The 17,220-nt window shown below is 37.8% G+C and overlaps 1 protein-coding gene across 2 annotated transcripts; it reads right to left on the bottom strand.

Annotated features, from left to right (window-relative positions):
- Positions 1 to 200: 200 nt before the first annotated feature.
- On the bottom strand, positions 201 to 17,062 carry ZDHHC13 (zDHHC palmitoyltransferase 13). Of its 2 annotated transcripts, XM_074918107.1 has the most exons (18): positions 16,953 to 16,997; positions 16,879 to 16,902; positions 16,336 to 16,478; positions 15,822 to 15,944; positions 15,285 to 15,362; positions 13,941 to 14,085; positions 12,663 to 12,727; positions 11,913 to 12,075; positions 10,748 to 10,873; positions 10,284 to 10,417; positions 9,382 to 9,482; positions 7,397 to 7,521; positions 6,246 to 6,308; positions 5,793 to 5,886; positions 4,314 to 4,397; positions 2,809 to 2,966; positions 1,377 to 1,474; positions 201 to 648 (listed from the first exon to the last, which is right to left on the bottom strand). In XM_074918107.1, the coding sequence occupies exons 1-18, from the start codon at positions 16,995 to 16,997 to the stop codon at positions 513 to 515; spliced, it is 1,905 nt and encodes a 634-aa protein (XP_074774208.1). In that variant the 3' UTR covers positions 201 to 512. The 2 variants fall into 2 exon arrangements, with proteins under 2 accessions (XP_074774208.1, XP_074774209.1); XM_074918108.1 differs by lacking the exon at positions 16,879 to 16,902 and having other exon boundaries at positions 16,977 to 17,062.
- Between the last annotated feature and the right edge of the window lie 158 nt (positions 17,063 to 17,220).

Here is a 17,220-nt window from a genome sequence, read left to right on the forward strand (position 1 = left end):
TTAAGTACCACACTGGTCACCTATCCCTTGAATCTATTTCAGTCTGTAAAAATACCCTTAGAAGCATGAAAGCTCTATTTTATTACATGTAAACCCTCCAAATACAATGACTACATAGAGCTTTGCACAACATAAGCAATAAAACTACAGAGTAATTGTAATATTAAATTTTTAATAATGAACACACCCCTTAATTTTCAAATGTAATTTTCTTTTATTATCTGCAAAATAAGCAAAGGGTACCAACACAGTTTTGAACCTCTGCAGTAAAAACCTTTAAAAAAAATATATTCTCAGTGTCATCACATAAAATTTCAATTCATTTCAGCTCAAACTATATATACACAGACATATAGTGATTGTTCCATATAGAAAACCTGCAGTAGCTTATTCAAGTTTAATATTTGAAACAATAATAAAACCAAGCAACTTGAGAAGAATTTGTAAAAATTCACAAAATATCCAGTTTTATTTAGCTTTCAGCTCAACTGTTCTCAAAATTAAGCAAAACTTCATACAGAATGAACATTTTTCTCCTTTGCCACATGAAAAAGGTTGTATTGCTTGGTCCAGTCAACTACATTGGGTTTGAACATACCAAAGCAACTGCACTGAAAAAAGTCCGCAAGATTCTGGAAGCATCCGAGACTGAAAAGGAGAGAAACATCCATTAATAAACCTAACAAAAGAAGACTGCAAGCATCAAAAATACACGTTCACCATGAGACAGTACCTAAGATATAAGGCTGTCAATGAAGACAGCTCTGGGAGAAGAAACATAAGGATATTTCTTTATTGAGCATTATTCCTTTGTTGAACTATTACAACTTGTATTACAGTAAAGACTGAGAGCAGATTAAGTTCAACTCAAATATTTAAGAGTTAGTACTTAGTAAGATCTCATCTGTTAACACACATGAGGAAACACAGACTTCTAGCATAACAGGGAAACTGTGGTACTAATTTCTCTACTGAGCTAAATGCTGTAGTAGTAGTCAGAAAGAGAGCAATTCATACCTTAGTTCTCTTTCTGAACCTACAGAATGGGCACAGAGATTGATGAAAAAAATGGACAACACCCCCTCACCCCCAAAACTGGGTCTACTGATTAATGCTATGGACTGATTTTGGCACATCTTTTTCCTATATGAACAGTCATGCAGAAAAAACACCACTAGCTCTCATGCTGGCTGTTTATTTCCTAGGGCAAAAGTTCTCAGCAAGGAAAATGAGGTTCATTTCCTCCTTTTAGCACAATTCATAACATGCATGAGTAGCACGTCCATAGACTGCTGGTTTTTTGCTTTAATGAAGTAGCGAAGCAAATCCATACTGAAAAGATACAGGCTTAAAACATGCTATTAATTAATACTCACTTGTATGGAGTTCTCCTGAGCGAAACAGGATGCTTAGAAGATTTTCTCTGTATCAGGAGGTTCATTCTTTCATGCGAGGTCAATCCCAAGAATGCAATCTTACCAAAAGGAAAATGTAAGTAATGGTTAAACATGAAGATCACAAATTAAAATTCTAAAAGACACTATTGATAAGGGAGGGAGGGGAAGAGGTTGGCCATATCTAATAAGTCCACAGTTATTGACTGAAAAGTATGTTTTAAAATGTTACTTGGACTAAACCAGAACCCAGCAAGCTGTGACATTAATGCTTCCACTGAAAAGGCAGGCTTAATCAGGATGACCAGAGACTGTACTTTTACAGATGTCTGTAGAAGATCTATCCCCCAAAAAAGACAAAATCTTAGCAAAAAAGATGACGCAGATGTCAGAGACTCAACAATAACTTCTCTATTTTCTTGTTTCCATGTCTTCTTTCACAAAGTTTCACAATGACATTTAATGTTTTTTTCCTGCATTTTTGCTTACTTACTCCTTTTTCCATTTCCTTTTTTTTTTTTTAATCAACATAAATCTTATAGGCCTTTATAAACGGCTGCAAGGATCCTTCACTGAATGAGATGCTAAATACCACAGAGTGGAACATTAACAAATGACTGTGTACGAAATACACTAGTTAATTGTAAAGATCCTACCTAGATCCTTTTTTTTTTTTTTTTTCCCCCAGCATGGTATCTCAGTGCCTTGGACATTACAGAAATATAGCAGTACACATTTAAAATAGTGGATATTTTTTTTTATTTTAAACAAAATGTAAACCAAATCTTTAGCTCAGTATGCTTCACACATATTCCAATGACACATCTTTCCTAAAAGCTGCTAAACAAGCTGTTTCCTAGATGTTTTAAGACAGCTCTTCTCAATCTTGTTTGCATAGCCAAATTCTCTCTGAGAAAAACATAAACAAGAAATTTGACAGTCTTCATCAGGATAAAATGCAGGTCATAAATTTTTATTGTAGCAATGAGCTTTAATACAATCTAGTGACACACTACTGAGCTCTACCACACAATTTTCTGTTCAGGACTAATTGTGCTATTGAGCTTTTGTGCTGGTTTTGGGGCAGTAACATCAGTTCTATTAGTCAAATAAGTTTATTACCTTTAAGTACATCTTTTTATAGGTCTGGTATTTTTGATGAGTAGTAAACCCAGAACTCAGTTATAGGAATGATTTGCAGACTGTGATCCTACTTTAAACACTGAAACGCTGAGTGCACAAGTACCTGTGAAACTTCAAGGGCTGCCCTGAGATCTAAGAAAAGCAGCTAGATATGAACATTAATTAGTTGAGGAAAGCAGGCACGGAGTTCTTATGACAGCAAAACATCTAGGGAAAAGTTTTAATATGGTGACTCTTAACGAGAGGAGCATAAACTGAAGCAAAATAATACCTGATAAAGCTGAACCATTAGCCACAATGAAGCCCATACAGTATGAAAACAGGCTACTGTGAAGATGTAGAAAACCCAGGGAGAACAATGTATTATCTGTGTGAAGTATGTCCATGCTCCATCTTGATGATAACTTGTGGCGCAATGGTTTGACCAATCTGACAAGATACAATCAGTTAATCACGTTTTTAATATAGGCCACTTGAGAAATAAGCAAAGATTATATGCATTGTATGAATATTACGTAGCAATATGCTCTAAAAATACCATGTTTGATATATCATGTTCCCACTTACAAGCACCCACATCGACACTGACTGCTTGCTATTCTGGCTGCATAATCTTTACATTCTATGTTCATTATCCACAGCAGGAACATTCAAAGCACTGGGCTAGGCACTTTTTAAAAGTTAAATAGTGATGTTGAAATAAGCCATCATCTCTCATTGTCAAGACTTCCAAAATTTTGCTTCATGCTTATTTGCCATTTTTGGACAAGAATGTATCATCTCTCAAACACCACCATCAACAAAAGACCACATTATGGTGACAGTGCCAAGAAAACATATTTTATTGCTATTAAATAGACATAAACTGAAATGTCCAACTTCTGTAAATTTATTAAGAGATACGTAAAGCCTACCACATATGTCTTTAACCTATAAAAAAACCCCAAACAACTAAAAGCAGAGCAACTTTTTTTTGCCTCTATATCAGTGGAACAATAAAGATGTTTTCCTCCCATGTTCCTTCACACAAAGGAAACAGAAAAAAAAATGCTTTTTGCATACATAAGACTACTACTGAAACGTAGGAAAACGACTCATGTTCATGAGTGTCCTGTGTCCTCCACTGCCACAGCTCGCTCACTTTGCTCTATATTGAATATTGACTCATTTCAATATGTGATTTAATATAAAATAATATGAACTCTCTCTAGTTTTTAGTTAAAAGACTACTTCTACGTTAATTCATTCTCAGAAACTACATTATAAGGGCTCTCCTCCAAGAAATTTCTTAATTTTCCAAAGTAACAGTTTGGATTTATTAATGAGATACACAGTTCTCCTCTTTTCAAAGTCATCACTACATTAAAAACAAAATGAAACTTTTGGAAGTGTTCAATACAGATATTTCCAAATAATAAAACCAATAAAGCCTTTGCAATAATGTATTAACACAATTTTTTTCTACTGCAGTAAAGGGTATCCAGACTAGAACCTGAAACCTGACTTCCTCCACACGACTATTGCACTTCTCAATGGACATCCCACTAGAGCTGTATCTTACTTTCTACTCAACACAAACCTAATCAGATATTTGACCAAAGACTCAGAGATGATATATTTTCATGTAAAGACCGAATTACAAGATAACGTCACTGCTGAAATACAGTATCATTAGTGCAGGAATAATTACACTTGCTGGAAATGAAATGCTGAAAAATAACAACCATACACGTGCATCCTTGAAAGCTAAATTAAAATAAATTAATGGATACATACACAGAAGAGTTCCGTGAAGCAGCCAGACACCGGTCATCATTAGGAAAGACAGGAACAGTAGGTAGTAACGATGGTTCCCAACGCCTGTATTTGAGGCAAGGAAAAAAAAAAATTGACATTTTAAAATCCAGCAGTATCAGCAGTCAACAGGAATAAAAAGAATCAAAACCACTTATTATTACCTCTGCTACCCTCAAGAGTGTTTGGCAAGGCGGATGGCTTTCTCAACATTTCTCCTGTAAGCCATCCCAATTGGCATAATAGAATTAGTTCTGATAGTCAGCCAGGATTTGTCTCTTCTTCAGAGCACGCCTTCAGCTGTTTCAGCTATATGAGGACTAATTATGCAGCCAGAACTCTCACCATGCACTGTACAATTGTCTCATATGACTGAAAAAATCTAAGCTATTCAATTTGTTTGACCTTTGTGTGCTTCAGAATTGCAAACATATGCATAAAAACCCCAGACTTGTGTCAGAAAAACTGTTACAGGAAGATATACAATTATTTTTCTTTAAATTACAATCATTATTGCTCAAAGCTTTGAAACAATGTATCAGAAAGATGTCTCACCAACCTGTAAATAGCAAACACTATAAAAGCATTTCCAAGAATTTAACATTACAAAAAAAAGCTATTGGCAAAAGAATTTTCCAAAAATATATTGCTTTGGATGTAAAGCTCTAACCCTTCTAACTTGAGCATCACCAGTAATGACACAGAAAGGAAGAACAAGAGACTTTCTCAAAGAACACAAGAACATAAAAAACGCCCTGCGGGGTTATCTCAGTGGTCCAGTTGCTCCACTTCACTGTCTCTAACAGTGACAACGGGCAACATTAGCTCAGGAGGACACACGAGCTTGGCCACTTCAGAGTTCACTCTCCTCCTCCACAGCTACTGCATTACAATGTCCGTAGGCATACCTGACAAGTTCTTTCAGGATCTACTTCTGGACACACTGTCCAAAAGTTTGTCTAATCCCTTTCTGAACCTTCTGATACTGCCTGTATCTGCAAACCCTTACAGCAGCAAGTTCCAAAATTTCAGTACGTGCCCTGTAAAGAACTGTTTTCTTCGCCAATTTTAAATCCAATTGCTATTCTCACTGAGCCTCCCCCAGCTCTCGTATGATGTGCCTGGCGAATAACAGTTCTGCGTTCACTTTAGCCACCGTTTTCACTGATGTTTATTTGTTGTTTTTTTTTAAAGTCTCAATCATATTCCCTGTTCCTTCTCCTCCCAAAGAACAGACTTTTCAGTCTGTTCTCTTAGGATGACCACCCTTTTATCATTTTAGTTGTCTTTTTCTCTGCTGTCTAACTGGTGCCTCTGTCTAACTGGGCCCTCTGGCACCTATCAGTAGTAACCCCTTCAGTATCAACTGCATATTCTCACACCAGGTGTGCTCTCTCTCTAAGGAGATAAAGGTTATTTCCGCAGCTTTAAAAATATATGGTATTTTTGATGAACACTCACCTATGCACTGTCCAATCCACAGAGAATGCTGATCACATCTGGCTACACATGACTCACAAGCAAGGCAATGCATAGATCTCAAAGGCTTCCTCACCTAGTTGAGGATGAAGGAAAAGAATACAGTCATAACAAAAGCATCTATTTTGCTCAAAGATTAGAGTGTCACCTCATGGGCAACGTCGTATTTTGTACATTACTGTATAAGAGATGTCACGACACAGAACATAGATGAGAATTGCAGATCTTAATTTAACAAAACAAGAGATGGACTCTGAATAAAATAATAATTATTTCCAAGGATCTCAAAGCATCTCTTTTGTCACTATAAAAGAAAGGAAGAAATTTAAGTAAAATAGAACAAACCATGCATGACAAGGAATGAGGAAGTTTTTTATAGTAGTATTGAGTAAAAGCCAGATTCAAAAAGAAAACAAATACCAAAGCCTCACTTACAAGACACGACGTGCAAAATGTTCTGAAGTCCAAGCAACCTGCTTCTGCGAGAGCTACAATGTTCTGAAAGACAAAGGAGTTTGCACTTACATTTGGATCACATTTTCAGGGGGATCTATGAAGATTTTTACACTAGGCCTTCTGCAGTTCACTAGCATTTTGAGTGCCAAGCACTGATAGGAATTAAGTGCTTGCTACTTAAAAAGATTCATGAGAAACACAAAACAGCAAAGACTAATGCAACTTCACTCATGCAGGATTATCCAGAAAAGTGTCTCTGTGTTGCCAAAATTAATAAATAATGTGAATGAAATACTCCTTCAAAAAATGAGATTGTGTTAAGATACAAGGTACACCTCATATAGAAAGACTTCAGAGAGATGAGGAGAGCCACCATATTTACTGTTCCTTTATGAGTACTAGGTAAGACAGCATTTACTACTTCTGTAGTAACAAGGTAAAACCAGTTTATTCTCCCTGGCCATCTGAAGAAATACAGCCTCATGGAGAGCAATGAGATCACAAACAAAACACTTCCTTTAACCCACAGGTTGGAGAAACCAAATGCTAAATTCTCTACTGATCAGTTGGCGATGATTCTTTTTGTCATTCTAAAATAGAGCTAGGAAACGGCATGTCATTCGTGATGCTTAAGCACAAAAATCAAACCATTATAAGCATTTTCAATGTATCTGACATAATTTAAGTAATTTCTAGCCTTTGGTATGCCTTATGAGCATGGAGAATTGTAGGAAAGCATTGTGAATATCTCTTTCTAACCTTAGACAACTGGAGTGAAAACCATACAAAATTTGTATTTATTAAGTGAAGTTCTATGTGAATTTACATCACAGATAACATCAGGGAGTCTGTATGATGTTTGGCCGAAGCTCACATTTCAGTGAGATTATGGAAGGAAGGAAATCACGGCAGGATGATGAAGCTAAGGAAACAAGCAGTAGGAGAAGAAATTCTCTACAATCTATGCTGTTTGATGACAGAGCTAAAATCTCTTAGAAGAATGAAGACTATTTCACTGCTTTCAAGTTTAACAAAGCTGCACATGATGATGAACAAATGGACCATAAACACATATGTGTTACACCAGGTTATCCCTTCCATTTTTTTTTTTTTTTTATGAAACCACCTACCTCTTTTCTTTCTTTTTCTGAAGTCTTAATGTATCCAGGATCAGTTCTCCAAGTTTCATAGAAATAATAAACAAAACCCATCATGCAAAACACAACAGTGATTTCAAGAATTCTATTGGCTACATGTAATATTCAGGTTAAGGAATATATTCTTGTTCGACTACATACAGTTACTTGCTGCAAGTTCTCTAGCGGACAAATTATTATTATACATGAGGGAGGATATACAGTCATTAGGAACACAACTTTTACTATGGATTAAAAATACCTGTAAGTCAGGTGAAAGCAGGAGAAAACCACATCAAGATTAACTATCTCCATACAGCAACAGGAATGCGGAGTGGGACAAGTTTCATATCAGTTAAATTCAAGCATCAAACTTGAGAGCTTGAGCTTTTAAAGAACAGTCCATGATGCCACCAAGGAGCAGAGAACCCAAAGTGGGATCCCATCTCCAGTGACCACCGAGCCACTACAGAACTGCAGTATGGATAATGCTTAAAAATTAAGTACTGTAACCTCAAGGTTGTTTTGTCTTATCAATTAAAAACACTGCAAAGTAGCTCTAATTAAAATCAAGATAATAAATTAGTAAATATTGGCACTGTCTATGACCAGTCTTATAGCTGGGTTGGTTACAATGCAATTGTAGGGCACATTTATCTAAGTCAAAATGATCTCCTGTGGATACCGCTGGACTATTTGCATTTCTACTGGTTTTTGGATTCCAGAGTAATCCTTAATTAGAACGGCTAGATTTTCATTCAGACATAAATAGAGGAAACTAAAATACTGAACATTTCTATGACACTCAGATCTGTGGTCACCTCCAGAAGGAAAAGATATTCATGAGGAAAATGGTTAGACAGTGAAATGGAAAATTATTTCCCCATCTCACCAAGCTATGGTTAGACCTTCAAGAATACTGCTATGCTATCTTCAACAAAGTGTCTGACTCAAACCCCTATCGTTGAGGGTTTTTTTCCTTTTAATTTAGATGCCACCAAGAAAGTCTTAAAACTTCACAATGCAACACTGAGTAACATGATTTTCATTTAGACAAGCATATGCGTGTATCCCTAGCGGGAATACACTTGATCAGTTCATCGAAATTAATCCTGATAATTCTACTAAGGACATCTTAATTTGAAACAGTACAAAGAAAATGCCTCTTAAAGGATGAAGTAATTAAAAATTAATTGAGTTTGTGTAGCAATATATTATAGCTGGTTTAATACAAAATTATTTACAGTTCTAAGTATCTCCCTAAAGGCCTTTTCACAAAGCTTAATCAATAAATAAACAGATGCCCCCTGTGTAACAGAAGAGCAAGGCACTGGAAAGAGTGTAAGCTACTAAAACATTTTTGTACTCGGAGCAAAGCCTCTTCAAAGAAAGTAAATGTAAGGTAGACTTTAATCCACTGTACACTAAGGATGTAGAATAACCTATGAATAAAGATGGGAGACTGGAAGATCTAATTCGGTGGGACATAAAGAAATTTATTCCTTGTTTTTTGGCAGGGGAGGGTGTTTTTTAGAAGCACAAATATGACTAACTGTCAAATCCTTGACATTTTAGAAAGAAGAGATGCTTTGAAAATTGTTATTAATGCATATGTTGTCTAGTTATACTACATGCCAAAATGCATTACTGTTTGAGAGTCTCAATGAGGAAGATTAAAGAGTCACATGGAGATGCTAATAGAGACAATTAGGTTTACAGCAAAGACATTTTCATTTTGATATTCTTAAGCAGATCATCCGCTAAAGGTACAAGAAGGTACACATTTTTATTCTGTATATAACTTGAAATTAAACTCAAAATTATTTCACCCCTGCCCAATGGAAGTAAACCAATCTTACCAGATGTTAACAGTCATGTGGAATTATCTGGGACTGCTCATTACTATTTACATGACCAGGCTGGGATTTATTAAGAATTGTGAAAAGAGTTCTGTTGCATTTCTTGAGTATAAAGGATATCAGGCAGGAACCACAAAAACCACGTCACGGACATCCAAAAAACTGAACTTAGCAGAAATGCTGTGGGAAAATACCTTAAATTCTTGAGCCCCACACATTGCCTGAAAGAATATTAAAAAGTATTTTTAAAAAACATATTTAAAATGTAACTCCATAAAGTATAAATTATCTGGTTTGTTATTTTAAAAACTTCACACACAGAGAACATACTTCAAGTCTCTCTCAAAGCAATCAAGGATTGTCACTCAAAAGCATTCTTTAGCCAGGATGCATATGGGGTTGACATGCAGAAATAAAACTGAAGAGTGCTCTTTTCCAGCCCAATATTGTACAACAGAAGTGCTGTAGTACTGGGTGAAAAATGCCATCTCTGTCTATTTGCACACTGATAGCATTGCCATTTCAAGGAACACTGACTGTTGAAGTAACTGTTGAAGAAAGCAGGAAACCTGCAAAAGAGCTCAGGATAACACTGGGAGGTCTGGGGAGCTGAAGGGGGGGGAACGTTTCATTAAAACCCATTCTTTGTCACAAATATTGAAGGAAAAGTTGAGATAAAGCATGTTTCTGAGCACTGCGCATAGATATCTCAGTGTCTACCAGGTGTAGACCTTCAGTAACACTCTCCTTATCATTATAATTAGCTAGCAGATTGCTTAAACACTTTAGTGCTTTTTCAAATCTTACAGTGATGAGAAACTACTATTTTGCACACCTAAAGACATTCAAATTCTACAGTCATTCTAAAAAGTACATACGTTTAAATTCTTGACCCATTCTGCAACCATTTCTCAGGAGGTATTTTTTATGCTAAATGAAAGTAAACTCTGAAAAGAATACTGCACTACCTTAATATGGGGTCTATAACAAACAAATATATATACAGAGAAAAAGCTACAAACCTGACAAACAGAGACATCCCAAATAGCAGGAAGAGAAGCAGAACTCCTTTCAAAAGCCACGAATCAGAACTTAGGTTCATTACATATCCTATGGCCCACATCAACGTCAAGGAAGATGCCAACAGCAGGAAGAGCTGTTAAAATGATTACTGTTAAAATATGACAAAGTTTTCAAGCAGGATTCACTTCAAAAGTACTCAGATAATGTGGAAACAAATATTGAAAGACTCAAGATAGGTAAGACCAAGTGACACATCAATACGCTAAAGGGAAAGGAGGGGGAAACATGATATAAACACCCCCCACCCAAACTACTGCTACATTCTTTTAAAGAATTTAATTTTTGGGCACCCCATTTCAGAAACCTTAAAGGATCCTCTTCTTAGAAAATAGCTCAACTGCATATTATTCAAAACACAGAATGCTGTAGCTTTATTTCCATTAGTTATTACTCTGGATATTACCTCATATTTCTCTACGATTTTCAGCAACCTGTTATTTCTTCTGCTTCTCATTCTTTCTTCCTCTTTTACCATATAAACCATGAAGCGATTCAGACTTTGATAAGCCATGTCAAGCGGTGTCTCTCCCTTTAACAACGGAAATGTTTATTTCTATATGCACTTGACACGTAAATGCTTTCACTTTTAACAGAAGAAAAAAAAAAACACAAACCAACCTAAAACAAGAATAACCTGGCAGTTACTTCCTTCTCCCACAGTTTTATTTTTTTTTAAGGCAAGGGTAAGCTAAATTCAGAGTTTTAACATGCTTAATCCAGTGCTTTGTAGTTCTAAAAGCTGATAGTTGCAACCATATTGCATCCATCTGAGTTAACTGTTGGACTGTCTCCAGTAACCTGAAACGCTAAACTGTCTGCTAGAATATTACATGCTTACTGAAAGGGAAGGTTTCTTGTTTATGTTAACTTTTTAAAACCAAACAGCAATCCCATAAGTCACATATACAAATAAAAAAAAAATGCAGATGAAAAAGCTGCTTAATATGCAAACCCTGAATAACTGCACTGTACAAACATATCTATATCATCACAGGAATTGATAGTTTCAACATTTATACTTCTCACTACCAGTTTTTACAAATATTAGGACGAAGACTTTCCTATGTGATGAGCCCTTTTGAACACAAACCCCTTGTCAAACACTGGCTTTCACAGGATGACACACACATCTTTTTAATGGCTCTAAGTCTCACTGGACACCAACACATGGCTATTTTTAACAATCTGGCCAAAGCTGTTACTTCTCATTACAAGTGTTTTGAAACAGAAAACAAAAAAAAAAAAACAAACAAACAAACAAAAAAAAACCAAAAGGAGGGTGGTGGGTGAGGCATGGAGAATCTGCAAAGGACACAATTATGTTCAGTGACCGAAGGGTTTGGCTCTTTATTAAATGGCCATTGCAAAGAATCTCTGCATTCATACTTTGTGCCACACCACAAGAAAGGTGCTAACTCCTCTTGGGAAAGACTAAGAACACCCGTTCTTAGTGAACCCCCCGTTGCCAGGGATGTCCAAAGTGAAGAGGACTCAGGTTTTTATTTACATTCACATTTATGACACACATTCATGCCACGTGGAAGGAAATATCATTAAAGAAAATGTACCTTGACATTTTTTATGTCCAGGCTAGCACCAGCTTCCAGCAACAGATCCACTGCACTAGTATTTCCTGATGCTATTGCCCAATGCAGTGCAGTATTCTTTTGAACATTGTCTACAGCATTGAGAGAGGGGTTAAACTTTAAGAGAAACCTCGTGGGTTCCGGTCTAAATGAAAATAAAGTATAAAAGTTAAGGAACAGAAGATAATCTATATTGGATATGAAACTTTTGAACACCTTATAAAAAAAAACCACTGTTTCCATCTGTGAAATAACAATAGATACACGATACCTTGTCTCAGAACAAGCTCATAAACGACAGATCCAAGTTTATAATTCAGGTCCTGCCCTGAAGGTTTTTCTCAGACTATGTTATCTTCCCATTTTAACAAATTTGAGGTACATGCACAGATTATATCTTTCTACAACACTGTGTATAAGCCTGCATCTCCACATTTTATTCTAAATGCATTTTACCGTGTACACCTCCATTTATTTTTATTTCTGGGAAAGTATAATAATGCTGCAGCTGGTTCAGCCGCAAACCTAGACTTCTTTATGAAATTCTTTTGACTTTCTTTGCTATATCCAATTCATTATTTCATCACTCCTGATCTCTGAAATATCACATATTTTAGTACAACTAAAAAGGAAGGAATGTCAGTTTAACAGAAAGTTTTCATAAGAAAAACTTTAACTGACTACTTCTTGGGTAGAGTAAAATAAAATCTTTTTAAGTTATTCACTACTCACCCAATCGCTTTTTGTGCTGACAACATTAAAGGTGTTTGTCCATTGAAGTCTGTTGTGTCTATGTTCTAAGTATAAGAAAAAGATAACAAGCAAGTGATTACCCGTGATTTCAGGAAACAGAGTTAGATGGTCAGATTCAGAGCTATACAGCTGGCTTAGTTTCACTAATGGAAAGAAAAATGGAAACAAACCAAATTATACCAGCCAAGAAGCCAACAGTCATTTAAACATTTTTTCCCCCCCCTCTGAGTCTTGCAGGCCATTCCTTTCAGAACATGCTGAGTCTCCACTGAGGATATTATTAAGGGAACCATGTTAACCATATTTCTTGCTCTCTTTTGTGCAAAAATATTATAAATAAAATGTACACTGGAAAGTAATGCTAACCCTCCACCTTGTGTAAACAGAGGTACATAACAGAACATCCAAGTACATAAAACTGGTTTATTAAAGCAACAAAAAAAGATTATGTATCTCAATATGTAATATTTAAACATCCAACTCATGTTACCCAATCTTACTCCTTCTTCATGATGAAGGTTCCCTTCTTCCCCACCTCCAACCATCATTACACTAGAGCAAATTTACTTAAAAGAAATGTTTAATCACTTGGATCTTTTAGCAGAAGCTACATAGGCGACAAACTTTAAAGTTTGTGATACCCACCATCTAAACCTACATTCCAGAAGTCAGTTACTCTATTAAAGAGAGTTCTAAGGAAAAAAAATAAACTTAGAAAATCTTTAGATCTTAATATACAGTGTTTCAAAGAAACAGTACAGATCATATAAAAACTCTTCTCTCATTTTTATTGGCAAATTTTTACACTTGTCATTAATTCTGCTTACTTCAGATCTAAGCTAAGCAGACATCACCCAGAGCGGATACAACAAAAGACTATGGAAAAAAATAGAAGTTTTGTAACCAAACAGTAAATACTTCATGAGGTATATACACTTCATATATTGCTTTTTGTTATCGGCTTTAAAAGCTGGTTGTTACTTACACAGCACCACACAACTGCATAGCCTTAACAACTGTCCTTAAACACTCTAATTTTATGTGAATGTGCATGTGTGGGGATGACAAGAAAAGGGAAGAGTATTTTTAATATATATATTTTTTAAATCTAACTCTCTGAACTTATGGCACAGGGAAATAGTTGTCAAATACCTGCTTATCAACTAGAAAACAAAAACCAGTCAATTCTGAAACTTATCATACATGCAGGCGGCTATTCATCAGTAGCAAACAGTAACTGGGACGTCAACAACATACCTGGCCTTTTGATATGAGGTAAGCTACAATGGGCATGTGTTGAAACAGCACTGCTAAGTGAATGCTACTGAATCCTTCCCCATCAATAAGGCTGGGATCCGCTCCACATTTCAACAATAACACGACCATAGGAAGATGTCCTTGTCTGCAATGATACATGAAATGAAACTAGAGATGACAAAAAAGCTGGAAATTTCCATTAAAGTACTGGCTTAATAATTTCTCCTAGATACCTCCCCTAAAAAATTTCCTTTCAGATTCCTGTGGTTTTATTCAGGAAATCACTTTTAAAAATTTAAGTTTATATCAGAAAATTAAATATATACTTTAATAAGTCAAAGGCAAACTGTTAATTTAGAATACAGTGGTTATTCTACAGTAATTTCACCTGTGAGCAGTCTTTCTCTGAAGCAGCATATAATTTTGTTTGGCAGAAGACTAAGATTGCCCAGAAGAAAGCACTGATATTCAATGTGAGAATTTACACTCAGAGAAGTTGTCCCAGAATAACTATTTAAGGTTATGTTTTTTTCCAGAGGAGCAGTGCTTTGTTCTTTTGATCATTCTACTCAAGTCCTGCCCTAGAAGCCAAAGTTGTACGATTTTAAACTGTATCAGGTCAAACAGATGTAGCCTAGAGCAGATGTAGATGTAGAAAGAGCAGATCCAAAGAGGCATTAAACATACACAAGCACTAAGAGCTACCACTGCATGTTTGTGGTGGCAGCTATAAGGAACATAAGAGGAAAAGCTGATGCCACTGGGAGATGAAGGCCAAAGACCTCTCTACATGCCCCCAAACAATAAGATGTTTTACAATGCTTCTACTGCTACTTGCTTGCACTTCTAAGCCCAGGACTGGCAACGCTGTCTTACAAGAGGGAATCTAGTGCAGAAGCTAAAACAACTGAAAGCATACTGGCTAGACAGGCTGAAGTCTGAGGGGAACTGTAACCACAATTTTTTCAGACTTAAACTGTGCTTAATAAGCATCAACAGCTAACTTCACTGCCCTAAAACAGACAAGTCTTCTTTTCCCACTAAGGCAGAACTCATGAGAAGTCACAACAGAACCGTTTCATCCCTAGGGAAACTTCAAAACATGAGTCCAAGTGACTAAAACACAGAGACACACACATATCATGACTTTGTGACCTGCAAAGTTGACAGGAATCAGAGTATAAATTTCAGCATTATTACAGGCATGCTGTGAAATTCTTTATACCTCAATAACATAAACATACCACAGAATTTTATTTAAGATGACCACTGCTGTGCTACACAAAATGCTACTATACTTGTTAACACTAACAGATTTACAGTTAGTAGTTGTAAGCAGCATACCTAATGGCCCAGTGAAGGGGAGTTGAATTCAAATCTCCACCTAGCTGATCCACTATTGCACCTTTGGAAATATAATACCTGTGTAACAGCAACACAGTAAGATTAAGAATAAACATAATAAAATATTAAAACATTATACTAAGGATCACATAGCTCTAGTAATAAATAGCTCATAATAAAAAAATCACTAGAGAAGCAAATGGACAAGAGTATTTTTGCAGAAAATAATGCTCTTTTGAGGAAATGTTTAAGAAAAAATATAGTTATTAGCATGGCATTTATAAAATCAGCTTTAATTTTTGTAAAAAAAAACAAACCCAGGAAAAGCTAATGATTTCACATACTACACGGTTTCACATATAAAAAAAGCCACAGTAACTCGACATTTTCACAAAGATAATTGGGTTAAAATTTGAATTTTACGCTTTTCTTCTCAAGCAGCACGCTTGTTGGTTTTGAAGTATAATAGCAACAAAGCGATTATAAGTAACAGTGGCAGAATACTCGTGTTACTTTCACGAGGACTCTCGAGCTTACTTAACCAGCTCCTGTCTGTTGTTTATCGCCGCCCAATGAAGAAGAGTCACATTTTCTTTGTCTGGTTGTCGAACATCATATCCTGCTTCCACCAGTTCTTTGCATCGCTCTACTATTCCATACCTTAAACGAGAAAAAAAACATCTCAATTTACCTATCAATTATTTGTTAAGTATCCACCAGTTTAGAGACAGCCCCATACTGAAGAAAAAGTAAACCACAGTAAGCATCACCCAGCAACTCCTACCTAAGCAAATTCCACATTGCATTCAGTGGATGTCTTGTAAAAAGAGTTGGGACAAGCCTTGACGAGTAGTTTTCTACCTAACAAACCTGGTTGAGAGGTGTACAACAAAAATACTTACAATAATACTGTCAAGTGATTTTTCCTCTTTCACTACAGGGAGAAAACAGAAATTGTAAAATCTTCCTTTGTAAAAATATCCAACCTGGCTCACATTTGAGAACACTCCCATCTATTTCAACCTTTTGCACACACAAAACATGTACTCACTGTGTAGCCTTAACAATATCACAGGTGCTGGGGTCTTCAACAATGGGGTATGCTCCTGGCAGCGCCGGCAGATCTTTCTCCCCCTCGGGGCCATGGCAGCTGAGCACACGCGGGCGATGGGGCCCGTGGCAGTGGTTTTTACACTGTTGGTTAACGAAACAGCTATCAACAAAGGTTACTTACACACCATACGTCACACTCCCTCCTTAGCAGGCGCACACGCTGTACTTAAGTTGCATTAGTACAAGCAAGGAAGTTAATTTAAAGCACCTGAGAGGAGACCCCCGTCCTCCTGCCCGGCAGAGGGGCGCGGGAGGCCAGGAGGGAGATGGGGAAGGGCCCGCAGGCCAAGTTCCGAGGGCGTTAAGCCCCTCGCGGAGCCGCCTCCCCGCACCCCGCCCTCACCCCCCGCTGCTGCCCCAGAACCGACAACCCACGGCCCCGAGCAGCTCTGGAAAGGTGCCGGAGCCGCGGGGCGAGGGCGCAGGGCGGGACACCGACGCCCCTCCGCGGCCGCAGGCGGCCGCCGGCTCCGCTCGCCGCCGCCTCCCCCCGCCCTCCGCCGCGCTCCCGCCCAGGCGCCTGGGCCCGGCGCCCCTCCGGCCTCAGCGCCAGGCCGCCTCCCGGCGCCGGCCGCTCACCGCCGGGCCGCCGCCGGCCATCCCGGCGCAGCTTCCTGCTCCCGCTTCTTCCTGGTCACCGGCGGCGGGAGCGGCGGCGCCGCGGGGGCGGGCCCGGGCAGCCGCGGTACCGGGCGGGGCCGGGCCGCGGCCCTGCGGGAGGCCGGGGAGCGCCGCCCCACAGCCCCGGGGGTGGCACAAGCGCTTCGCGGGCGGGCGGGTGCCCCAGCCCTGGCGCCAGCCGCCCCTTCCCCTCGCCGTGGGC

This window comes from Athene noctua, chromosome 14 (genome assembly GCF_965140245.1).
Source record: "Athene noctua chromosome 14, bAthNoc1.hap1.1, whole genome shotgun sequence".
Classification (NCBI taxonomy): Eukaryota; Metazoa; Chordata; class Aves; order Strigiformes; family Strigidae; genus Athene; species Athene noctua.

What these genes read in the sequence shown, in the direction of transcription:
- ZDHHC13 (XM_074918107.1), bottom strand. Translation starts at nt 16,997, where the DNA reads ATGGCCGGCGGCGGCCCGGCGGTGAGCGGCCGGCGCCGGGAGGCG. An exon ending in CCCCTTCACTGGGCCATTAG is followed by an intron (nt 14,086 to 15,284) that starts GTATGCTGCTTA and finishes GTATCATTGCAG; the next exon opens with ACAAGGACATCTTCCTATGG. An exon ending in CTCAGGAGAACTCCATACAA is followed by an intron (nt 649 to 1,376) that starts GTGAGTATTAAT and finishes TCTCCTTTTCAG; the next exon opens with TCTCGGATGCTTCCAGAATC.